At 43.8% G+C, this 27,233-nt stretch overlaps 1 protein-coding gene across 1 annotated transcript in view; it reads right to left on the bottom strand.

The window, feature by feature from the left end:
• Window positions 1-27,233, bottom strand: part of LOC144596023 (insulin-like growth factor-binding protein-like 1) — a 33,054-nt gene that overhangs the window by 4,953 nt on the left and 868 nt on the right. The window contains 1 exon segment of the mRNA XM_078404097.1: window positions 564-673. Within this exon segment, the coding sequence (XP_078260223.1) occupies window positions 564-673 (110 nt within the window).

Raw genomic sequence — 27,233 nt, 5'->3', positions numbered from 1 at the left:
ATTTACAGAGGCCAATTAACTTACAAACCCGCTTGTCTTTGGGATGTGGGAAGAAACCGGAGCATTTGGAGGAAACCCACTTGGTCACAGGGAGAATGCGCAAACTCCACACACAGACAGCACTTAAGGTCGGGATCGAACCTGGGTCTCCAGCGCCACGAGGCAGCGGCTCTACCAGCTGCTCTGCTGTACTGCCCTGTTGTCTACTGAATGTTTCTCTGTGTCTACTAGTGTGAATTGATTGCTTCTAGATCTCGTAGACTTGCCAGTCTACAGAAAGGGTTGCTCAAGGAGTGCGCTTTGACATCAAAATGTTCCTATCCATGTCAGTGCTCTTTAATCAGAAGGCAAGTGGAGTACAGATTTTGCTGTCGTGTTGATAATTTAGGTTTTATAGAATCGAAAATATAAAACAGTTAATATGGGTCTAAAAAGTTCCACGGAGAGTTTTTTGCTGCGTAACAATTCTGAAAATTGTTACCTTTGTGAACTATCATTATCGTTTGCTTTTTTCAAATGTCCAAACTTCCCTAAGAAACCGATACAGCTGGCTAGAGTCTTACCTTCCTCCAGGTGACAATGGGAGTTGGAACAGCTTTCACTTCGCAGGCCAAGTACACTTGGGCACCAGTCACGTTCAGGACTGACTTCGGGGAGAGGATGATTACAGGCGCTGGGAGAGAGCAAAATAGGGACATTTATTTTTCAGAAGCAAAAGCAGAATATGTACACATTTTCTGTGGAAACTACCAGATGTAATTGCCCCATGAGGAAGACAAGTATTGCGTGCAGACACTGATTATAATTACTGTCCCTCCCATCTAGTATTTTCCTCGATGACTGGATTGCTGTTGATAGATTGTATGGGGAGCAACTAAGATCATCTGTGAATTCCACAAAGCAATGTACCACACTTTAATTAACAACAAAATCATTTAGTTTAGTTTAGAGATACAGCATGGAAACAGGCCCTTTGGCCCACCGAGACCACGCCAACCAACCGATCACCTGTTCACGTTAGTTTTATGTTATCCCACTTTCACATCCATTGCCCACACATGGTGCAATTTACAGAGGCCAATTATCAGAGGAAATCAGAGCACTCGGAGAAAACCCACATGCTCACAGGGAGAATGTGCAAACTTCACAGACAGCGCACAAAGTCTGGATCAAACCCAGGTCACTGGTTTGTTGAGGCAGCAGCTCTACCAGCTGCCCCACTGTGTGTTCCTTGATTCAATTTTAATTTTTACAAAATGGCAACAGAGAAAGGTGATATATTGCAGACAGCATCTAGGAGAATACTTGTAAACTCATGTTTTGACCTTTTAAAGCTGAAATCTGCAGCCAGAACTACAGTAGCAAGCAATGGGCTTTTTCATGAGTGAACTTATGATTGTCTGTTAGATTTGATAGACCTAACCCCTTGCAATGCAAGCACAATACTTGGAGAATTGGGGAGGCCTACATTATGCTGGGAAACATGGTCACCAGGGAGGCCTTCAGGTAAGACTGAAGCATCAGGGAATGCCACCTCCCCTACCAAGACTACTATACTGCAGTTGGCCAATGTATATCACTGGAGAATAAGATGGAAGAGTGAGACATGGAGTTTCACCGAGACATGGTTCACCCCCATCTCACTGCATGTGGCGTTCCAGCCCAAAGGTTTCTCCATCCACCGTGTGGACTGGATAACAACATCAGGAAAAGGAAGAGACATCAGCATCTGTTTCAAGCTAAACTCACCATGTGCTCGGACATGGTCTTGTTCCATTCCTACTTTCTGATCTAACAGGGGAAGCTGGGAGACCACGTGCCAAACCTCATTGGTGTGTCAGCAGTGGAGGGAGTTTGTAGCTTCCAATACCTGGGTGTTAACATCTCAGACGACTTGTCCTGGGTGACACCTATCATCAAGCATCCCCACTGTCCAGTCCCTATCTCTTCTCACTGCTGCCATCAGCCAGAAAGTAGAGAGGCCTGAAGTCTCACCCTATCAGGTTCAGCAATAGCTGCTTTCCTACAATCATAAGATTCTTGACCAACCTGCAAAAGCCTAATTCTACCCCAGTAACGGAACATTATGGACCACCTCTTGAATAACCATGGACTTGTTTCTATTTTTGTTTATGATCTTCTAACTTGTCTCAGTTTTTTTTCCTTTTCACTGTCTTGTGTAATTTGTATATCATGTCTGTATAACCTTTGTTTTTTGTGTTGTCTGAATGTATGTGCCTGTGATAATTTAGAAATTATCTGTACCTCACCCTATGTGCACATATGACAATAATCCAAGAAAATATACCGAGCGTAGAAGCAGTGATTGGTTGCTGAAGCTCCCAGTCCACCAAGGCCTGTTGGATTTCTTGGTTGCTGACCATTTTAACTCCCCTTCCCATTCCTTCCACACTGACCTTTCTGTCCTGGCCCTCTTCCATTGCCAGAGTGAGGCCACAAGAAAAAAACAACACCTCATATTCCGCTTGAGTAGTTTACATCCCAATGGTATGAACACTGAATTCTCCACCTGGATACAAACCAATTTCTCTCCAACCCGTCCCCTTCCACCTAAAATCTTTTCTCTAGCTGCACATTTCACACTTCTTCGATCTTTTCTAAAACCTTTTGTCTTTTTATCTCTAGCTTTTGTCCAACCATTTGCCCATCAACCCCCTCTCACCTGTAACCACCTATCACTCACCAGGATTTGTTTTGCCCCACCTCACTTACAGCATTCTCCCCCACCCCACCACAATCAGTCTGAAGAAGGACCCCCAATCTAAAACATCACCTATCCACAGGCTCCAGAGATGCTGTCTCACCTACTGAGTTGCTCCAGCACTTTTTGTAAACCAGCATCTGCTGTTCCTATTTCTCCAATAAACTCAACTTGACTTAACCCTTTATGCAAGAAAAAGGTCAGTCAATTTGTGTATGCAAATGCATATTGCTTGATTAGATGCATTCACATCATCATTAGTTTCATGTTGACTCAATATACCTTATTTAAAAATGAGATTTGTTTTCTTTAATGTGTCGTTTGAGTGTTGCTCATGTTTGAATCCTTGTTCCTGAAACAACTTTTAACTTGGGTGAATCGAGGCAGAAACCCATAAAAACCAATGAATCGCCCTGCATCATGGCTGTGAACTGCAACTTTACAAACATAACTTGTTGTGTTAAATAGCAATTTAATGTGTTATAGGCAGCCAGTGTTATCACTATGGAAAGGTTGACAACCCTTTTTTTGTGAGTGTGGTTTAAAGTCAACTTTGCACTGCTAAGGGAAAGTAGAAGAATCAGAACAAACTTAGGAATGCATGTTTCATCAGGGTAAATAAACAATTCTGTAATAAGAGACAAGATTGTCAAATAACAGGTACGGTAACTTCATGGTTAAGTAAATGGTCTGGTAACCGGAGTTCTCAGCTCCAATCCCTTCACAGCTGCTGGGACATTTAAATTCAAGTATTTGTTTTAAGCGGTCTCAGTGGAGTAGCCATGACACTATTGCAATGTTGTTAAAACTGTTTAATTCATTGATAATAATCTGTAATTTTTACCCATATGTAACTACAGATTCACCAATATTATAGACTTTAGAATGCCTCCCTTCAGTGCAGTTAAGGATGGACAGCAAATGCTGACACTGCCAGCGAATGAATAAAAATAGGTGGTGTGTCTGATCACCAACAAAGCATCCATGTAGTCACAACAAGCCAATGCTATGAACTGACCTCCAACATAATCTAGAGTTTGTCTCTTAGGATAAGGCTAAGGCTGTTTCGATCACAAACATTGCACAGTGTTGGAAATGGGACAACCTTTGCTTGCAGCTGTTTCCACAAATGCAGTTAAACATTTGAGAGGAGTGCAGCAGAAGGGTTGGGAAACAGGCCTGTGCTGTGCTGTGCTGTGTGTTAAAACAGATGAGAGCTGCAGGGAGGAGCAAACAAAGGGGGTCGTTCTCCAGGGCTTCAGAGTCAATGGGACATAGGGCCAAGAGCAGGGCTCCCTCTGCTGGGAATTCTCTGCCTTTGATCCGTCCAAGACCCAGCTCAAGATCCTGCCTTCAAATTCACTTGTTCTATCCCTGACACCTCTCTCCCCTTTCTTGATCTCTGTCTTCATCGCAGGAGACAGACCATCGACTGACGTCTACTACAAACGTATTGACTCTGACAGCTACTTTGACCACACTTCCTCCCACACCGTTTCTTGCAAGGATGCCATCACTTGTCTCTGCTGTATCTGCTCCCAAGATGCTTTATGCTCAGGTACATCCAAGATGTTATTTTTCCTCAGTAAAACGTCACACCTCCACCACCCCCCCCCCCCCCCCCCCCCCCCCGCTGATGTGGATGAAGCATTCACCAGTGCTTCCTCTGTGTCCTGTAGTTCTGCATTTGCTCCCTCTCCCCTCCACCTCCCACAGATGGATTGAGTTGCTCTGGTCCTCACCTTTCACTCCATCTGCCTCCGCATCCAACACATCATTCTCCGACATTTCCTCCACCTTCAACATCATCCCACCAACAGTCACATCTTCCACCTCTTTCTGCTTTCCACAGAAACCCATCTCTCTCCAACTCTTTGGTTCACTCCTCCCTTCCCACCCAACTTGCCACCTCCCCAGGTATTTTCACCTTCAACCGCAGGAGATGTAATACCTGACCCGATTTCTCCTTTATTACTTCAATTCACTGACCCTAGCATCACTTCCAGGTGAGATAGAGGTTCACGTACACCTCTTCCAACCTCATCTATTGCATTTGGTGCTCCTGATGTGACATCTTTTTACATCAAAGGAATCAACCATAGACTAGGTGACCATTTTGCTGAAGCTCCCAGTCTGCCTGGGCCTGCTGGAACTCCCGGTCACTCACCATTTTTACCCTCTCCCATATTCCCATACCGTCCTTCTTGTCCTTGGCCTCTTCCATTGTGAGATTGAGACCACATTCAAACTGGAAGAACAGCACCTCATATTCCACTTTGTAGCATACAATCTAACAGTTTGAACATTGGATTCTCTGATTTCAAATTACACCCCTCCCTTTCCTCTGCCTCAGCCCCCCCCCCCCCCTTCCAGTGCACAGACATTTCTCCCACCATCTCCCATCATCCTAGTTACCGTTTCTTTCTCCTGCTCTGTGCACATCTCCCATCCCCGAGTCCAAACTCACGGGACTTGGAGTCAGCACTCGTCTCTGCAACTGGATCATTGACCTCCTGATCAGCAGACCCCAATCGGTGAGGAGAGGGGACAAATCACCCTCTGCAATAATCCTCAACACTGGTGCTCCACAACGATGCCTTCTCGGCGCCCTTTTTTACTCCTTGTACACCCGCGACTGTGTAGCCATGTACAAATCTGATTCAATTTACAAATTCGCAGATGACACCGCCCGTTTGGGCTGGATGTCAAACAATGATGAGATGGAGTACAGGAACGAGATTGAGAACCTCGCGACCTGGTGTCGAGACAACAACCTTTCTCTCAATGCCAGCAAGACAAAGGAGAGGGTGATCAACTTCAGGAAGCTAAGCGGTGCACACATCCCAGTTTGCATTGACAGCGCCGAAGTAGAGATGGTTGAAAACTTCAAATTCCGTGGACTAAATATCACCAACAACTTCTCCTGGACCACCCATATTGAAACAACGGCCAAGAAAACACACCAATGCCTCTCCTTCCTTAGAAGGCTTAGGAAGTTCAGCATGACCCCAATAACTCTCATGAACTTTTGCAGATGCGCCATAGAAAGCATTTTATCAGGATGCATCGCAGCTTGGTTTGGGAACAGCTCCATCCAAGACTGCAAGAAATTGCAGAACGTTGTGAACGCTGCCCAGACCATCACACAAACCGACCTCCCTTCTATTGACTTAATTTGTACCTCACGCTGCCTCAACAAGGCCAGCAGCATAATCAAGGACGAGTCGCACCCTGGCCACTCCCTCTTCTCCCCTCTTCCATTGGGCAAAAGGTATAAAAGTGTAAAAATGCACACATCCCCCCTCTCTGGCTTTTCACTCCTCTTCTCCCAATCCTGCAATATTTTGTCTCCTTTTCACCTCCAGTCTTTATCACTCCACCCATCTGTACATCTTTCCTCCTCTCCTGTATCCACCTATTACTTACCAGGCTTTGCTCCGCCCGCATCTCTCTTTTTCAGCTTTCTCCCCTCTGCTGTGTCAGTCTGAAGAAGGGTCTCGACCCCAATCATCATGTCTATTCCTGCCACAGGTGCTGCTTGACTCACTGAGTTCCTTTTATTTTCTTAATCATGATTCCAGCATCTGCAGTTTCTTGTGTCTCCAGCTCACTTTATTGTGCTGGTTCCACAGCGATCTATATATTTGCTATGCTCTACAATGTTGATGGTTGTGCGACATGGTGGCACAGGGGTAGAATTCTGCTTTACAGCGACATAAATCTGGGTTCGATCCTGACTAAGGGCGCTGCCTGTACGAAGTTTGTACGTTCTCCTTGTGACTGCGTGGGTGTTCCCCGGGTGCTCTGATTTTCTCCCACACTCCAACAATATACAGGTTTGTAGGTTAATTGGCTTCAGTAAAAATTGTAAATTGTCCTCTGTGTGTTGGATAATGCTAGTGTATGGGGATCGCTGGTCGGCGCTGAAGGGCCAGTTTTCACACTGTATCTCTGAACTAAAACTAAACTAGACCAATACAATCTAGGGGTGAACTCGAACAGAAGCTAAATAATTCCACTTCCATCAGCAAAAATAAAATCCTTAGGCTCCGGAAACAGCACCAAAATTGCACAGTCAAGCAAATGTAGCTATTTATTGGGGAAAGCTGGAAGTTGGGACCAAGTTAGAAGGGCTTTTGATTCAAAATCTCTTAAATTTCTTCTTGCTCAGCATGCAACTGGGTAGAAATGTAGGTGGTAGAATTTACATTCTCATTAAAGCAATGGCTAACGAGATCTTTATAAAAACTGTCAATTGAATGTCTCTGCAGGAGCCTCTATTATTGAATGCATTGTCAATCATTCTTATTAACAGAGTGACAGAGCCATTGTAAAGGAAGCCCCTGAACTTTTGCCAAATTTCCTCTTATTATGAGTGAATTGGAGAAGTCTGCAGGGAATCTGGACTCCTGTGGATCGCTGAACGATTTGGTTTTGTCAGCTGTTACATTTCACAGTGATCCACGCATCCCCTTCTGTTAAGAATGTTCCGTCGCTAAATTTATGAAGAGGGTAACATCCAAAGTAAGTTCTTGTCAGATGTGTAGAAGGGCTGAAACAATTTTTGCATCCAAACTTTTTCCTGAAACAATCGGCAAATAAGTGCAGCAACACAGATGCATAACTAGCTTGTACGTACAGAGTCTAGGAAAGGTCCCAACTAGGGTTGCCAACTTCCTCACTCTCAAATAAGGGACAAAGGGTGACCTCACCCAGCCAATGGCCACATGCTCCCGCTCCACCAATGGTGGCCACCCGGGCCGGGGGGCGGGTTGCTATGCAACCTCTGTTAGGCGGCGCCCAAGCATACACTGTCTGGCACTACAGCGGCCTCCAGACCTACACTGTCCAGCACCACAGTGTCCGGGCCTACAATATCCGGGCCTAATATGGGACAAGGGTGGTCCTGTACCGGACAAACCAATTTAGCCCAAAATACGGGATGTCCCGGCTAATAAGGGACAGTTGGCAACCCTAGACCCAACCCAAAACGATACCTATCCCTATTCTCCAGAAATGCTGCCTGACCACTGAATTACTCCACTTGTGGTTTTTTGTGCTGTCAGAGTGACCATCGAGTTCTTGGTCACCTGCCTGACCAAGGCCCCTCTCCCCCGATTGCTCAGTTTGGCCGGGCAGCCAGCTCTATGAAGAGTCCTGGTGGTTCCAAAGTTCTTCCACTTAAGAATGACGGAGGCCACTGTGCTCTTTGGGACCTGTAATGCTGCAAAAATTGTTTTATATCCTTCCCCAGATCTGTGTCTCAACACAATCCTGTCTCGGAGTTCGACGGCCAGTTCCTTTGTCTTCATGGCTTGGTTTTTGCTCTGATATGCACTGTCAACTGTGGGACCTTATATAGACAGGTGTGTGCCTTTCGAAATCATGTCCAATCAATTTAATTTACAACTGGTGGACTCCAATCAAGTTGCAGAAACATCTCAAGGATAATCAATGGAAACAGGATGAACCGAAGCTCAATTTTGAGTGTCATAGCAAAGGGTCTGAATACTTATGTAAATGTGATATTTCAGTTATTTCTTTTTAATTACTTGACAAAAATGTCTAAATATCTGTTTTTGCTTTTTTATTATGGGGTATTGTGTGTAGATTGCTGATTTAAAAAAATGAATTTAATCAATTTTAAAATAAGGCTGTAACATAACAAAATGTGGAAATGTGAAGGGGTCTGAATACTTTCTGAATGCACTGTATGTTAAAGCAGAGATAGATAGATTCTTGATTAGTACAGGTGTCAGAGTTTATGAGGAGAAGGCAGGAGAACGGGGTTAGGAGGGAGAGATAGATCGGCCATGATTGAATGGAGGAGTAGACGTGATGGGCCGAATGGCCTAATTCTACTCCTATTCCTTATGACCTCATTTTTGGCCCCAATCCGAAGTCTGCTTTTTTTGCACTAATGCTCCCCCTATTTTTAATGTTGTGCACTGAGAAGGTTAACTTAAAATAATCCACTGGAACCACTGAGCAGGGAGCCAAGGCACTGGTGTAAAGCAGAGACAGCTGCCACATCATTTCAACATCACTAATTCAGTACTTGGAACCTCCTTCCTTACACAGGCAGGAAGGGTGCAGTTGTTCTGTGTGTTTACCATAGCAGCCAAGAGGCAAACTACTAGTTTGGGCAATTTACCCATGAAGTGCCAGTCCAAATGAGAGCTAGCTTGCTCAGACGTGATTATAAAATAGTAGGCATGTGAATATATTTCTAAAAGCATTTAAGACAGTTAGAGTAACAAGACTGGCCGACTGAACTGAAAGGCTCTAATCATTTCAATCAATCCTGATAAAAGGAACACCGTTTTAGGAAGGAACTGCAGATGCTGGTTTACACCGAAGATAGACACAAAAAGCTGGAGTAACTCAACAGGCCAGGCAGTATCCCTGGAGAAAAGGAATAGGTTATGTTATGAGTTGAAACCCTTCTTTCAGATTTTGTATGATATTGAAGATACATTGAAGGTTATATATTATATTCAAGATTCTTCTGCACTGTAGAACACATCCTTTAAAACCAGTATTCTGTTTTATGCTAACTAAATGTTGGGAGCAGGATTTTAGCTCAGTCTAACATGGTCCAACCTATTGGCATTTACCATTGCTTCAGCATGTTGTGATGTTTCCATACTATGTCAGCGGTATTCTGAATATCTGAAATGTGCAGTACAACAAGGCATGATTTCTACAATATTTTCTTCCAGATTGTGGAAATGTGAATCATTTTCTGAAATTACAAATATGCCTCATTGCAACAGGACTGAACAATTAAAAAGAGAGCACTATTCAATGGGCAACCAACCATTGTACCCATTTCAGTAAGTGTTCATTGTACACCATTCAGTGAGAAATCAGTGTGTACAATGTAGACACAAAATGCTGGAGTAACTCAGCGGGACAGGCAGCACCCCTGGAGAGAAGGAATGGGTGAGAGAAGGAATGGGTGACTGATGTCAGTCTGAAGAAGTGTCTCGGCCCGAAACATCACCCATTCCTTCTTTCCAGTGATGCTGCCTGTCCCCCTGAGTTACTCCAGCATTTTGTGGCTACCTTCGATTTAAACCAGCATCTGCAGTTCTTTCCTACACAGTGTGTACAATATATTGAACAAGCAGTGTACAACACTCATGATGGGAAGAGATAGGGTGGAAGCCTTTTCTCAGGGTAAAAGGCTGATCTTTTACTCAGTGTAGGGAAATCAAAAACAAGAGGTTTGTCTTTAAGGTGAGAGGGACAAGGTTTAAAATGAACCTGACCCACAACGTTTTCATTCAGGGTGGTAGGTATATGGAAAGTGTTGCCAGAGGAGGTAGTTGACGCAGGTACTAAACAGCGTTTAAAAACACTGACTTGTACATGGATAGGAAAGGGCCAAATAAGGGCAAATGGGACTAGTTTAGATGGGGATTCTTGGTCGGCATAGATAAGTTGGGCTGAAGGGCCTGTTTTCATGCTGTACTACTCTACGACTTGCTAGCCAACTAATGTACTGTAGATTGGTGACAAACCAGTGTTTAACATTCATTGAATATTTTGGTTTACTCTATGCACTCCTGGTCTGCCTTCTGTATTTTATTTTCATCAGGAAAAACTACGACTGTCCTACCTTGCTCAAGTACTGTATGTCCATTAACCTGGCCCATATTGGCTCCTGATAAACCAATGATAAATTCTCATTCTTGTTTTCAAATCCGTCTGTGGATTCGCCCTTCCCTCTGTCTGCTACCTTTCCCAGCCTACAACAAAAAGCTTTTCACTGTGCCTCAGTACAAGCGACACTAAACTAAACTGAACTAAACTAAACTGACTCTCAATGACTATGACCATGCTTTTGGTTGATTTTTGATACATTCCTTGATGTGGCTCAGCATAGGTACTGTTGAAACTCTTGCTATGATGCTCCTTTGGACATTTCCCTATATTACCGGCAAAACCAAAAGACAAGTTGTGTTGCTGATACCAGTCGACACAGCTCAGTGATCACCAACAGTGGGTAATCAGCGGATATAATTCAGTGAGTAACCAATGAACTAATGTATGTGGGGTGGGCCAGATAATCAGCAGGACGATTTGTACTTTTATAAAAATCCAACCAGATGATTCATGTCCCTTGGAGACATACCTGCCTGCCCCAGCCCATTCTACTCTACTCGCTACTTCATTCTAATCCTTGTGTGGTTAACTCGGAATGGCCTCAGGGTAACATGCTGCCACATCCTGATAACAATTTAGAAAAACATTGACCCAACCTCTTTATCCAGGTTTTATGTTGCCATATTTTTGAATTTAGCTCAGTGAATGAAGAAAACTAGCAGATTATCTAAAAAGCAAACAGCTGGAGGAACTCAGCACGTCAGGCAGCATCTGTGGAGGGAAATAGGCAGACGATGTTTTGGGGTCAGGACCCTTCTTCAAGACTGGAGTAGAGGAGAGATAGCTGGTAGAAAAGGGTGAGGGGGAGGAGTGGGGCAAGAACTGGCAAGTGATATAGGTGGATCCAAGTAAGGAGGGTTTAATTGGGAGATGAGTCAAGCGGGGGAGAGAAGGATAGAGACAGCCACAATGGCCGGGGATGATAAGTGGAGAAAATAAAGGCTGCAGATGATGGAAGTTGATAAGATAGGAAGATGGGGAGTGAAATGTGGAACCAGAGGGAAAGATGGTGGGCAGATGGGAAAGAGGGGGATGATTAGGGGAGGGGTGGGTGATGGGCAGAAAGAGGAGGGGAAAGAAACTGGAAGATGGGGGAGGGGGTGAGGAGGGAGTGGAAAGAAAAGGATGCCCGAGAGGACCTGGGTAAATCAGTAGAAGTCATTTACCTGAAAATTCTGTGACCCTCAGACTATCTTTGATCAGACTTTATTGGCTTTACCTTGCACTACACCTTATTCCGTGATAAGGGAATAAGGTTTAGTGTAAGGTAAAGTCAATACACTGTAAATGGCTCGATTGTAATCATGTCTTGTTTATACAATGGTTAGCACGCATCAAAAGCTTTTCACTGTACCTCGGTACACATGACAATAAACTAAACTGACATAGCATTGAGGACATTGTCCAGTTGTACATGTGATGTTGCAAGCAAGGATATTTTGTGGGTCGTCTCTCATCCAGAACAAATCGTTCATCCAATTCACTTGGTTCACTTTATCTGCCAAGTCACCCAACCACTGCTAAATGTGAATCCGTTAGTGAGCACACACATGGCCAAGAATGAAAAAGTCACGCAAACTAAACTGAATGCACAAAACCTCAGGGACATGCAACTCTATTTACAGTGAAACAAAAGATGCATTTATTCACCTAGAACTCAGTTGTTTTTCTACTAAAGAGCCGTGATTTAGAATTCCTTAATAAACTCCTGTTAAACGAAGTGACCTGCAGTAGAGCATTAATATAACTACAGGACATTGCAAAACCTCCAACCCATTACCTTTCCGCCTATAATGAGCTGAATGCCTGGGCACATTCTGCTTATTAAGTTGAACACATGAATCACATGCAGAGTCCCGGAATCCACATTACTTTGAAATCCAATCATGTTACACTTTTTTTAGTTTAGTTTAGTATAGAGCTACAGTGTGGAAACAGGCCCTTTGGCCCACTGAGTCTGCGCCAACAACGATTTACATTGTCCAATTAACCTACAAACATGCACATCTTTGGAATGTGGGAGGAATCTGGAGCACCGGTCACAGGGAGAATGTACAAGCTCTGTGCAGACAACACCTTAGCCAGGATTGAACTAGGGACTCTGGCGCTGTAAGGCAGCAACTCTACCGCTGCACCACCGTTCCACCCCATCTGTAAACTATTGGGTTTGCATATCTTACTGGGTTGTTTGCTCTTTCAGCTTGGGTAAATTCTAAATCACAGATGGCCCTGGAAGCCTGAAAATAACCAAATAAAGTTTTGTTGCCCAATCAGATATTAACTAAAACCCACACATTTCTCCATCTGCCTATAAAAATGGTGGCTGAACATTCCATTCCTTTAATTCAGGCATCTGGGTCCATCTTCAATATATGCACCAATGGTGGCTGCATCCCATTGTATGGCTTGGCATGAAATTTTATATGATAACATTTGTGTGTACACCTTTGGGTGCGGAACTACAATAAGTAAGAAAAAAAAACGCAGATGCTATAAATGCAAAATAAAATCAGAAAATGTGGGACGCAGCATCAGTATAGAAAGAAATAGAACCGAAATAGAATATAGTCATCGTTTTGGGTCAAGAACCCTTCATCGCTACTGGGAAGGTGAGAAATCAGGGCCAATGTTGTCATGGTTACAATTACAGAAAACAAGTAGTTAACTGCAGAAGAGAGAAAAGGGGAAAAAATGGGAACATCCACATCTTTATGGATGCTCCATGTACAACAGAGATGTGGCTGAATTATGTATAATGTAGGGAGGGTAAGTGCATTGCATAAATGAGCTTGGCTTTCAACAGGTTTCCAAAGATACATCAACAGTAAAATTTATCGCCATGGCTGTATAGTCAACAGATTAGAAACAGTCAGGCTCCTGCATTAATCCCTGTGGCATTCTACTAAGCGCTTCCCTTGACCCAGTTTAATTTCTCTGACTGGCGTGCTCGATTCCATTTTTACCCAGTTCCCATGCTCATGCTCAGAACAATGAAAAGTGAAAGTTAAAACTGAGAAATGTAACATTTAAAATATCTTCTTTTATTTCTGATTTCCAGGACCTGCAGTACTTTGCTGATTTTAAATATCTTAACAAGCAATGGATGCAGAGTGAAATAATTTGCCTGGAAAATGGAAACCTAAATGTCTCATCAAATTATGGGACAGTGCTGTTAATCTTTATCCAGCCTGTCTACAAAGATGTTGTGCTAAAAAAGCTGAACCATGAACAAAAGGGAAGAGTTAAAACCATCATGCTGGATCCAGCACTAGAACAAAGTACAAATCAACACATTAACACTTGGATAAGATTTTATAATTAAAATAAATTTCATCTGGAGCACCTTCAAATTTCAAATTCGAGCAGGTTTTATTATGATATCTAAAGTTGTTCAAACCTACAGTTATAGTGATTAAAAGAATTACAGTTGTGCATCTGGTGGAGCTGATGCCTCACAGCCAGTGACCCAGGTTAGATCCTTACTACAGGTGCTATCTATGTGGAGTTTGTTTGTTTTCCCTCTGACCCCCTTGGGTTTCCTCAAGGTGCTCCAGTTTCCTCCCACATCCCGAAGACGTGCAGGTTTGTTGGTGAATTGGCCTCTGAATTGTCCCTAGTGTGTAGGGAGTGGGTGAATGAGGGATGACATGGAACTAGTATGAATGGGCCATCAATCGTCAGTGTGCACTTGGTGGGCCTGTTTCCATCTTTAAACTAAACTAAACCAAACTAAAGCATACCACAAAAATATACATAGAAAAATAGAAAATAGGTGCAGGAGTAGACCATTGGGCCCTTTGAGCCAGCACCACCATTCAATATGATCATGGCTGATCATCCAAAATCAGTACCCTGTTCCTGCTTTTCTCCCCATATCCCTTGATTCATTTAGCCCTAAGAGTTATATCTAACTCTCTTTTGAAAACATCCAGTGAATTGGCCTCGACTGCCTTTTGTGGCCAAATTTGTGTATCCTGATAAACTTTGCAGATGCTCGTCAGGAATATTATGATAACACTATCGCACAAAGTTTGACACACAGGATTATTATGATGAATGGCTGGAAGCTTGATAATCGTGACTTGAAGTGGACGGGCATGGTAGAAGTTCCGATAGGTCTAAGAAAGTATTCCAGAACTGAGTATCAAGGTAGCTAGATGCACAACCACCAAAGCTGGAGTGACAGAAATGTGGGCAAGTCCATATTGGATTGCTCTAAACGGGCCATTAGACTCGACCAACATGGAGTAAATAAGGTTGAAACAAGCAACTGCAGATGCTGATTAATGCGCAAAGAGACACAAAGTGCTGGAGTAACTCAACAGGTCAGGCAGCATCTCTGGAGAACATGGATAGGTGACATTTCAGGTTGAGATGTGTCGGGACGCAATGCGTCACCTATATATGTTCTCCCGAGATGCTGTCTGACCTGCTCCTGCACTTTGTCTTTTTGAATGAATAAAGGCTACACGATACACAATAGCACAGTTTTTCAATGAACAGAGGGATGAGAGGGGAATGGTATTTTGTGGGAGTTAGAATGGAAACAGGCAGCTGACTTTTGGCAGAATTTAGGTTAATGGAAATAGGAAATCATTGCCATAGTTTTGTCCACAGAAAATAAGGCCACCCTGGTGGATTTCAGCAGTTGATGATCTCAGATGGAATATTGATGCTAGGATCTGGTTGGGTTAGGGCACAGTAGTAAGAAGAGGGTGGATTTGAAGATGGACACACTTAATTTGGTAGCTCAACCCACGGTCAAATAAGATGTTGAGGCAAGAAACATTGGTCAATAAGCCTGAGGCAATGTATACTTGATTCAAGGAATAATTCCCTACATCTCCATCACAAACTCATGTGGGTCATGCTTCTCCATTTCACAGCTTAATAGAAAATTAGTGACTTGAGCTAGAGTTTGTACTATACCAGTTATCTACATTACCACATACTTTAATGGTTTAGGTAATAAAATCTAATACGATGAAGTACTCTGCTTATTTTATAGAGTTTCTAATCCACACTCACAGGCATTTAACCTTCAGTAAGAATGATGTATTTATAGATATTCATCGTTATATTTAGATTATCTGTTAATACTCTGGTTTAATATATAACATGGTACTTTTTAACTGATTTGATGGAGTCAGCAAAAATCAGTTTAAGAAATTGTTATTTATACAACAGAATTTAGAGAAATTATGGATTTGCAAAATGTTGTGATATTCATTAGTAGTTTCATAAAACACCATGTGCTGTAGGAGCTCAGCAGGTCAGGCAACATCTGTGGAAGGAATGGACAGGCAATGTTTCAGGTTGGGAACCTTCTTGAGACTGACTGTAGTAGGGGAGAAAGCTGGTAAAGAGAGGGGGCAGGACAGAGCCTCGCAAGTGGTAGATGTGGTAGGCTTGATTGGTTGATGAGTGAAGTAAGTGTGAATGGCTAGAGATGAAAAGGGGACAAAAGGGAAGCGGATAAAAGAGGCAATTAGTTTTCGAAAATTGATTACCAATGGAGAAAACAATCTTGGCAAAGATCAACAATACTCATTTGGTTATTTTCATTAACACATTTCACAACAGTCATTGCAGATGTCATTTTGTTGGTGTGCATAATTTGGGATGTACCTATCAATGATCTCCTGTTGATTTCAGCTGAATGAGCTGGCAATTAAAAATAGATATTCAAAGATTTCAAAGCTCTTTTATTGTCACATGTACCAATTAAGGTACCATGATATGCGAATCACCATACAGCCATACTTAAAAAGCAACAAGACACACAACTGATAACATAAAAGATAACATAAACATCCACCACTGCGGATTCCCCGCATTCCTCGCTGTGATGGAAGGCAATAAAGTCTAAACTTCTTCCCTCATTTTTCCCTCACAGTCAGGGCAGTCAATCCATCCATCGGGGCAATCGAAGCTCCCAAAGCGGGCGGTCGAAGCCCCCACATCAGGGGGATCGAAGCTCCCGCAGCGGGCAGTCGAAGCCCCCACATCAGGGGGAGTGAAGCTCCCGCGTCGAGGCGATCAAAGCTCCAATATGTGTGGAAGCAGCAAACTAAATCTCACATTAAAACCCACCTGTTAAGGCTTGGATCTTTTACAGAGCATTTAGTTCCCATAGCTGTCAATATAATAGCATGCACTGTTTAACATCAAGTGTGGTAATTATCATATCATATATCATATATATATACAGCCGGAAACAGGCCTTTTCGGCCCTCCAAGTCCGTGCCGCCCAGCGATCCCCGCACATTAACACTATCCTACACCCACTAGGGACAATTTTTACATTTACCCAGCCAATTAACCTACATACCTGTACGTCTTTGGAGGTAATTGTCTCCTGTACATAATTGTCTCCTGTATCGTTGAACTAACAATTAACCTACATAGCTGTGGAATATCTTTCAGAAATATTCTCACTTCATACATTGCGAAATTGAAAACAATATGATCCTTCTTTAAGAAGGTAATCTGTCAAAGTATTGATGCGAATGGATACCTCTAACGAGTAAAGGAGAATATAATATTTACAATGCACAGTGGCGCAGCAGTAGAGTTGCTGCCTTACAGCGCTTGCAGCACCAGAGACCCGGGTTCGATCCCGACTACGGTGCTGTCTGTATGGAGTTTGTACGCTCTCCCCATGACCTGCGTGGGTTTTCTCTGAGATCTTCGGTTTCCTCCCACACTCCAAAGACGTACAGATTTGTAGGTAAATTGGCTTGGTAATTGTACAAATTGTCCCTAGTGCGTGCAGGATAGTGTTAATGTGCAGAGATCGCTGATCCCGGTGGGCCAAAGAGCCTGTTTCCACGCTGTATCTCTAAACTAAACTAAAGGCAAATTTTACTTTACAATGCAGGAAGTGGATTTACCTGCCTTCAATCAAACTCTTTTCCATATTCAAACAACTGTCACGTTTTGTTCCAGTTCTTTGACATTAAATCATTTCTTAAAATGAAATAGATGACCTTTCCTTGTATCTTGGAATGTGTCATCGGATGGGTCCTTTACATAGAAGCATTGCTGATATCAGATGCAATGCCGGAACTGCTGAATACTCAACTGTATTTAGTTACTGTCTTGATACGCAGTGACACATGAGCAGGAAGCGACCTTTCAGTTCCTCAAACCAGTTCCATTCAGCACGATCACTGTATCCTAATTCTATCCATCCATCTTGTCAACTGTCCTTTTATACCCTTTTCTCGCAGTAAAAGGAACTACACGTTACATTGCACTATATTGCACTAAATGTTATTCCCTTTATCATGTATCCTGTACAAGGGCAGAGGGCAAGTCCTAAATGGGACTTGTATGGGAGTTGGACGACCCGCCCCCACGATGTCTCCACTGTCTTGTGTGCAGGCCACATGTACAGTCGGCAAGTCGTTGGTTCCAACGGCATTAGGGCTTGTCTACCTAGCATGTGAAGCCTGGGTTCGGCGGATTGCGCGGAGGAAACCACCAGAAGGTTCAACGGGCAGAAAGACGATCCCAGCAAAGCGTCGTGGAGAGCAAACAGGGCAGAGTGAGACACGTAGGACACTTATGACCATCCACTGCATCCTGACCTGTCCCCAGCCGTCCCGATTATGTCTTGCTGCTGGAACCCGATAGGCCAGGACGAGAGAGTGAGGCCGACGATCTGCGCAACTCCCCCTCACTTAAATCCAAGTCAAGCGCAAGTCATGACTTCAACCCCATAGCGTGCAACCTCAAGTCCTGTGGCGATGGGAGAGTGGCGAAGCAGCAGGTGTGGATGCACTGGAAGCTGTAGTCACGAACCTGCACACAGGCGGCCCAGGGCATAGGGTCGCTCTCTACTGGACTGAAGCACGAGTGGAGTTCGGCAGCCCCCCGGGTGTCTGAGCAGCCCTCTTTAGGATTCGCTCTGCTCACCTCCATGGAGGAAGGGGCTAGAAAAGGTGCCTCAAGCATAGCCTGCTTCACTTCTCCTTGGCCAGCGTACCGCGGCTGGCAGCGATCCCAATCAGCGGTCGAAATAACATGAAAACCAAGTTGAAGGTGCTCAACCTGGGCACGTGGAAGGTGTGAACCCTGCTGGATAACATCAAAGCAGATAGACCAGAAAGAAGAACTGCACTGGTCGCCAAAGAACTAGCTCGCTACAACGTGGACATAGCCAACCTGGCGTAGCAAGCTCACCACAGGAGCCCGTGCAGCAGAGAACAGACGCACTGCAGAGGCCCAGAGGAAACGCATCGCGCGCAAGGCCCGGGCTACCTCCACTTCCACCGCAGCACCCATCCACTTGTGTCCTACGTGTGGGCATGCCTTCCCGGCCCGGATTGGCCTCACCAGTCACTTCCGGACCCACAGTCACCAATCCTCCAACTGAAAGTGAAGTCATGGTCATCTTCGAACCCGAAGGACGAACAACAACAACAACAACATCCTGTACACTGTGGACGGCTCGACTGTAATCATGCATTGTCCTTCCACTGACTGGTTAGCACTCGACACCTCGGTACTCGTGACAATAAACTAAATTAAACTCAGCTCAACTAAACTAAATCTATCAAAGTCAGATTTTTTTATTATTAATAGAGCTAGCAGGTGTTGCTTGTTGTGGGAGTGAGTTCCACATTTCTACCATCGTTTGCATGGAGATATTTTGCATATCTTTTGTGTGGCCAGGGTCTGTCTCTCCTTGTCCAAGAATCTCTCAACAGTGAAACAAAAAAAGCTTTTCTCTATCCTGACCGGATGATAGCACTTTAGTACCTGTCCGATTATTATTTATTCCTGCCACTATACTTTAATGAGCTGTGGATAAGAATCCTTGGATCTCAGACCATTGTTAGTTATCACTTTCACCTTTTAAATACAAGCTCAGATTTATTTGCATTTGATTCACAGAACTTGAACTGATTTCTGTCTGCAACAACTTTGTACACTTCATTTAACAACGTTCCCATCCCACACAGTTTCAGCATTCCCTAATTGCGCCTGTGGTAAACTTGTATACATCCTCAATATTGTGTTATGGAGACACAAGATGCTGGAACCTTGAGCACAACAAAATGTGCTGGATCTGGACTAGTCTGAAGAAGGGTCTCCAGCCGAAACGTCACCCATTCCTTCCCTCCAGAGATAGCTGCCTGTCCTGCTGAGTTACTCCAGCTTTTTGTGTCTATTATAGTGAATAGCCCAGCAGAAATCCTCTGGGATACTGCTAATTACTTAAAAAGGAAGACTGAAAATCAATCTTGATACCATGAACAATAAAATCAAACTTGACCAAAGTAACCTTTTTGTTTGTCTCCAATGTTTAAATAGACGAAAGGCAATTTATATGGTGAAAATTTTAAGATTCTTTGCAGGATCAATTTAAAATAAAACTCAGAAGGTGACGAGTAAGACAGGTGACGAGAGATGAAAAGGCTTCACATTCCTGTAGCCCAGGTTCAATCCTGACTTCTGGTTGTTAATGTGAAGGCTGCTCGTTCTACTTCTGACTGCATGGGTTTTCCCCTGATGTTCCAGTTTCCTCCTATTTCCCAAAATAGGTAAATTGTCTTTAAATTATCCCTTGTGTTGGCAGTTTATGGAAAAATCAGGGTGGAGTTGATGAGCTTGAGGGAGAAAATAGGTTTCATGGAAATAAATGTGGGAATGTCTCTGAGGGCCAACATTAGGTCAGTGGGCCAAACAGTCTCTTTCAGTGTCAGTGTATAAAAAGAGATGAGCTATGCACTGACTGATTGGCAGGTTAATAGGCAAATGTAAATTACCCTAGTGTAGATGGGTGGCAGGAAAATGGGTGGCATGAGTAAATGTGTACATGCGAGAGAAAGGATTGTGGGAATTGTTGAAATTGCTCAGAAAACCAGCATTGCTGAACACCCCACTTTGTTATAATAAGGAAATGAAGCAGGCAGGCTGAAAGGTTTAGTGTTGCAGGAGTGTTTTGGAGTAATCGTGTCTGGAGGTAATGGATGAGGGTTTTAACAGTTGAGGCAAATTTGGAGCCGGGCATTATTACAAAGTTGAAAATGGGCAACGATGTTGATAAAAGACTTGGAACTCAACCTGGGGCCACATATGACATTGTGGTCGCAAGCCATCCAGTTCAGTATTGGACTTGTTCTATGAAAAAGGTTTAATTAGTAGCTAGCAATGGGGACCATAGACAATGACTTTGGTCTTTGTATTATTTAATTGGAGGATCTTTTTTTCCTGAGCCAGTACAGGGATGTTAGATGAACAGGGACAATTCAGGGACAATGAACAGGGTCAAGTGAGGTGGTGATGAGGTCAGGTTGTTTGTCCGCTGCTTACTATTGTATGCAATACAAGTACGAACCATTTCCTTCCATCTGTTACATTCTTGGCCATTCCTCCTCATTTGTTAATCATAGAAAGCATTCCCACAGGCAGATCCCGGGAACTGTGAGCCAGCTCCTGATACAGACACAGCTTGCAGCTGCAACATCAAGTATTAGCAGTTTTACCTCTTTGGCATGATCGCACCGAGCCTTCCTTCAGGTGCCAAGCATTAAAGAGCAGTGTTGGTGCCGCTTTGCATGCCACATCAGTAGCTTTAATTGCCCTGAGGTGATTCTGGAGACTGAACCCCATGCTGGTGCCACTTTGGAAGAATTTTCCAATTCATCTTCGCTCCCCTGTGAGTAATAATGCTGTGCACAGAAACCAGAGATTAAGCTCTTCATACTTGGCTGCTTCCGCTCCCCTGATTTAATTGGCTATTTACATCAAGGGGAAATCTTGTCTACCTTTTAAACGCTGGTCTGAATTGGCGGAAAGATTGCCGACAGTCTGCGGAAGACACCGGGGTCATTCTGCACCTGTCATTGAATGGTTGCTGCAGTTTGTCAGCATCTTGAAACAAAGCAGCATTCTAAAATCTAAGCACACTGAATAACTTCAAAAAGGAGCGATGTGCTTTTACAACGTGGAAGTATTGTGAAGGTGTGCTTTGTTCTGTTTCATGGTCGGAGAGACAGAAATTGTGTATTCCGACTGTACTGATGGGACAAGCTGAAACCATGAGATTAGTGGCTGGGAAATCTCTTAAAAGGCCCTTCAGTTTTCTCGGTTGGCTATTGTATGTGGAATGAATGAAGAAAGGGTGAAGGTTTACGTGATGCAGTTAATAGGAATGCTGCTTCTCCAAAGAGTGGTAACAGCATATTATTTGGCTTCGCACAAGAACAAAAAAACAAAATAGCATTTTATAACATGGCATAAATACTGAGTATTTATTCATCAACATGGATAAACACATATTTGATTAATTGTTTTTTCAGCACAAGTGGCTGGTTACTGCCTTGAGGACTATGCTTTGAAGTTGTCAAGGTTGACATGCATTGAAGAACTTGTATTTTGGTGAAAAGATATTTAATGTGAAAAATGCCCAGGATTACTTTTGGATACTGATTCATTTGGATGCAAAACACAGCAGTATTCCCAGAGATTTGTCACAGAAGACTATTGTTGTTAAATTATTCACCCTTCTCTATTCAGAGATGCAGACTGATTCAGCACCCAGACATACCCATTCACAGACTAAGCTCAGTAAGAGGATAAGTAAATGGCATGCTTTTGATGAACATCAGTAGAGCTGCAGATCAATATAATAAAAAATCCAAAATAACAATTTAATTCAACAGCAGCGTAACACGATTATTAAAATTCCAGCAGGTAAATATCGATAGAAAAGCTTCAAATATAAACTGTTTCTTGATGTGCTTATAAACATGCTTTGTAAATGTTGACATGATCAATAACATTTGATGCACTTCTACATAAACCTACACTTTTATGTATCATTACTAGCAAAAACAATCACCTTTCCACATATAACTAGTCATGAAGCTACACGACCCCTGTGATAAATTAATCGGTGTTTCAATTCTATTGCACAAATATATTTATCACCATTCAAAGTTCATACTTTAAAAGTGCTATGTGAAGTCAGAATTGTATTGCTACAATAATCCAATGTTTTCATTGCATGATTGTTATTCAATGTGAGATGGGAACCAGTGTCGAGCAGCAAATAAAACAAGGCAGCATCATTATCCCTTTTTATCCCATTCTCTTTCTATTTCTGGATGCTAATCTGCTATTTGCGCAGACATATAGGGCAGTTGCCCAAGCTGACTGGTGCTTCTTTAGTTAAGCAGATACTCATCATACAAATGCATTGATAATGATGTGACGAGTGAAGGAAAGGAATAGGAGGATTTAGTCATGAGAGCGAAGGTTTTGGTCTGGTATCTTAGGTTGAAAGATGTCGCAGGTGAAGGGATTTCTGAATTAAGATCAGAATGTTAATGACAACATACTGGGAATAGCATCTGCAGAATGTTCCCTGACCTGAAACATTGTCTCTATTCATACTTATTACATATGAGTGTTTTATTCACAAAATGCTGGAGTAACTCAGCAGGTCAGGCAGCATCTCTTCAGACTGAAGAAGGGTCTCGACCCGAAACGTCACCCATTCCTTCTCTCCCGAGATGCTGCCTGACATGCTGAGTTACTCCAGCATTTTGTGAATAAATCGATTTGTACCAGCATCTGCAGTTATTTTCTTATATTACATATGAGTGTACCCACCTCCCCCACCCTCACAGGCAGCACATGCCAGATTTCACCCTCTGGATAAACAAATTATTCCTCAAATCCCCTCAAATACTAGATGGTGTAGTTTTAAGATGAGAGGGGCAAAGTTTAAAGGAGATGCAAGGGGCAAGTTTTCTTTACACAGGAAGTGGTGGGTGCCTGGAACGTACTGCCAGGGATGGCAGTGGAGGCGGATACAATAGCGGCATTTAGGAGGGTTTTTAAGACACAGTAGATACATGAATATGCAGGGAATGGAGGGATGTGGAGATTAGTTTTAATTGGCAATATGCTCAGCACAGACATTGTGGGGCGGAGGGCCTATTCTATTCCTGTGCTATTTTGCTCTATGTCCTAAATCTCCACACAGTGTAACAAAGCGAATTGTGGATGCAGCACAGACTACCTCACAAAACAACCTCCTTTCTATTGACTCCATTTATACCTCACGCTGCCTTGTCAAGGCCAACAGCATAATCAACGATGAGTTGCACCCTGGCTACTCCTTCTTCCCCTATCTCCCATCAGAGAAAAGGTACAGAGGTGTGAAAACGCACTCTTCCAGATTCAGGGACAGTTTCTTCCCAGCAGTTATCAGGCAACTGAATCATCGTACCGCATCCAGAGAGCAGTGCTGAACTACTATCTACCTCTTTGATGACCCTTGGATTATCCTTGATCAAACTTTGCTGGCTTTACCTTGCACTAAACATTCTTCCCTGATCATGTATGTATACACTCTATACAAGTTTTGGAAACATCACCCATTCCTTCTCTCCGGAGATGCTGCCTGTCCCGCTGAGTTACTCCAGCTTTTTGTGTCTATCTTCGGTTGAAACCAACATCTGCAGTTCCTTCTTACACATCTGTACACTGTAAATGGATCGATTGTAATCATCTATTGTCTTTCTGCCGACTGATTAGCATGCAACAAAAGCTTTTCACTGTACCTTGGTACATGTGACAATAAACTAAACTGATTAGGAACTGATTAGAATTAGGATTGAAAACCAGTTCATACTGCAAGACCTCAAGGATTTCTTGACTAATCCGAATGAATCTTCTAGCAAAAGCAGCATGACAAAATCATAACTGTACTTTAGAATCATTATAAAAATTTAATTTAAATTTAGCCTGAAAGTAAAAGTATGAATAAATTCTTGATTGTTTTTAGACACAATGAACTGCAGATGTTTGTTTACAAAAAAATGGAAAGACACTACTGGAGTAACTCAGTGGGTCAGGCAGCATCTCTGGAGTACGTGGATGCATGGCGTTTCGGATCTGAAGAAGGGTCTTGACCCAAAACGTCACTTATCCATTGAACAATACAGCACAAGAACAGACCCTTTGGCCCACAAGGTCTGTGCTGAACATAATGCCAAGACCATCTCTTATCTACCTGCACATAATCCATATCCCTCCATTTCTTGCATATCCATCTGCCTATCCAAAAGCCTCTTAAGTGCCACTATTGTATCTGTCTCAATGATCAACCCTGCCAACATGTTCCAGGCACTCATCACCCTCTATGTAAAAAAGCTGCCCCTTCTCACCCTCTGTAAAAAAGCTGCCCCTCCTCACCCTCTATGTAAAAAAGCTGTCCCGCACATCTCCTTTAAACATTGCTCCTCACCTTGAAGCTATGCCCTCTAGTATTAGATTTTTTCCATCCTGGGAAAAAAGCCTCTGACTGTCTGCCCTGCCTATACCTCTTGTAAATATATACGCTTCTCAGGTCTCCCCTCAACCTCTGCTTTTCCAGAGAAATCAATCCAAGTCTGTGCAACCTCTCCCTGTAGCTAATACCCACTAATCCAGGCAACATTCTGGTAAACCTCCACATCCTTCCTGTAATGGGGCGACCTGAAATGCACGCAATATTCCAAATGTGGCCTAGCCGAAGTCCAAAAAAGCTGCATCATAATATTCGGTAAAGATTGTCGAACTGTACACTGCAAGGGCCAGGAAGCGAGCAGGCAAGATCATCTCTGACCCCTCTCACCCTGGCCACAAATTTTTTTGAAGCACTTTCCTCTGGAAGGGGACTCCGGACTGTCAAAGCAGCCACAGCCAGACATAAAAACTGCTTTTTTTCCCCACAAATAGTAATGTTGTATCCTTATTGTTTTGATGTGTTTATGTTTTATTCTTAATTGTTAACTGTATGTTTGTGTTGTCATTTGTGAGCGGAGCACCAAGGCACATTCCTTGTATATTCACATACTTGGCCAATAAACTTATTCATTCATTCATTCAAGATGCTGCCTGACCCGTTGAGTTACTCCAGCACTTTGCGTCTTCGCCTACGATTAGTTTATTTTCCTCACTTGGCTTCAACTGCAGCAAGCCGGTACCGATCCTGATAAACATCCGTAGATTTTACCTTTTTATTGTATTTGTAAGATCCCGTAGGATCGCTCGCTCCCTGCTTATCTGCCTAATATCTGCGTGGACAGCATTTTTTGTTGGACGGTTTCGGTGAAGTGTCTTTGTGCACCTTTCTCTAAAATAAATATAAATTGTCAAAAACTCATAAACATACAGAGCCCCTGGGCACCTGTTCACAGAACACATAAGGAATTCAAATACCTCAAACCTCTATCAAAAGTTTTACCGACTGAGTTAGCCTGGACTTTCTAGTCCACGAACATTTCAATTACAGTTAGAATTAACGGGTTCCCTATCCATTCACACTGAAAGAATTCATTATGCAATGAAATGAGTCTTGGGTTAAAATTGCACAGCAACGGTCCAGGTCCGAATATAACCAATTCTCCCACTTATTCGGGACTCTAGCCAAATTAAATGAGCGTAATCCCCTGTTTGCTGCGGTTGTACATCTCTGTGTCGCTTCTGGCAGCTGGAACCCACACGCTCGATAGAGAGTAGCCGGGGAGGTCTCCATGATAAATAGCCTTTCGCCCAAGTTCGTCCCCGCTTTACTAAAGTTTATACCCCGAGTGTCTGCTTCGTGGTCTTTCTAATTGCTGGGGCACCCAGTCGCCACGGGCATGGAGCCGCAAATATCGCATTGAGCCCGGGCGGCAGCTGTTCCCCACGACTCCACATTCATGTCCACACAAGCGACATCCCCCACTGAGACCAGCTCAGGAGTGACCCGTGGCGTTCAGCAGCGCTTCCTCGGGACTGACACATACACAGACACACACTCGGCCTGGCAAAGACGGGATATCTATCTACCCAGTGCTCGCAATTACAAGCGTGAAGCTGCAGCAGCCCCGAGGGAGCTTGTAGCCGACAGCTCGGACAGTGGGTTGGGCGTGTAGCCAGGGTCGGGTCGGGTCTCACTCTGCGTCGGCTGCTCTTTATTTACCCGTCTTTGCACTGAACTCCTGACAAAGCGGAGAGAAACCGCGTGTAAAGGGGGCAAAGGCGGGCGGAGGAGGAGAGGGATTGCATTCGGACACGGAGAGATAGAGAGCGGGGCAGAGAAAGGGACAGAGGAAGTATCTGGCTAATCTGTCTAACTATCTCCCCACTGCGTTTGTCCCGTCTCTCCATCCCCGGCGCTTCCATGCTCGCCTCTCGCTGCGCCCCTCTGCTGCCTTCTCTCTCTACATCTATCCCATCCATCCATCCATCCATCCAACCCCTCCTTTGTCTCCGCACTCACTTTCTCCAAACCTTTCTCCCTCGGTTGGATAACGGGAGCCACCGCAAATGGAGAGGGAGAGGGTGAGAGAGAGAGAGAGAGAGAGAGAGAGGGATGGGGAGGGAGGGAGATGGGGAAAAGTATGGGAGAGAAGAGAACGGGATGTATATACACGGAGACCGGGGGTGGGGAGAGGCAGGCAATGGGGGAAAGGGGGATGAGAGAGAGGGATGAGTGGTCAGGGCAGCGCGAAGTGTTCAACTATTCCATGCATTGTACCGGTCCGTCTCTTTGCATTTTCCTGGTTCTGTTTCCTCTCCACTTGGCACCTGCCTCTCCCAGCCTCTCCCTCCTCTTCCATCCTTCCCCGTCCCATTCTTGCAGTCCCCCCCCCCACTTCTCCCCCCGTACCTCCGCGCCCTCTCTCCTAGTCTCCCCTCTCCGCCCCCCTTCTCTCCCCATCCTTCTCCCTTCTTTTTGTTTTCGTCCCTTTTATTTCCTCCGGTCCCTTGCCATCTTCTTGCACCCCCCCCCCCCCCACACACACATCTCTCTCTCTCTCTCTCTCTCTCTCTCTCTCTCTCTCTCTCT

The sequence above is a fragment of the Rhinoraja longicauda genome, chromosome 1 (genome assembly GCF_053455715.1).
Source record: "Rhinoraja longicauda isolate Sanriku21f chromosome 1, sRhiLon1.1, whole genome shotgun sequence".
NCBI lineage: Eukaryota > Metazoa > Chordata > Chondrichthyes > Rajiformes > Arhynchobatidae > Rhinoraja > Rhinoraja longicauda.
The sequence above is the reverse complement of the archived record's forward strand: the minus strand, read 5'-3'. Positions and strand labels throughout refer to the sequence as shown.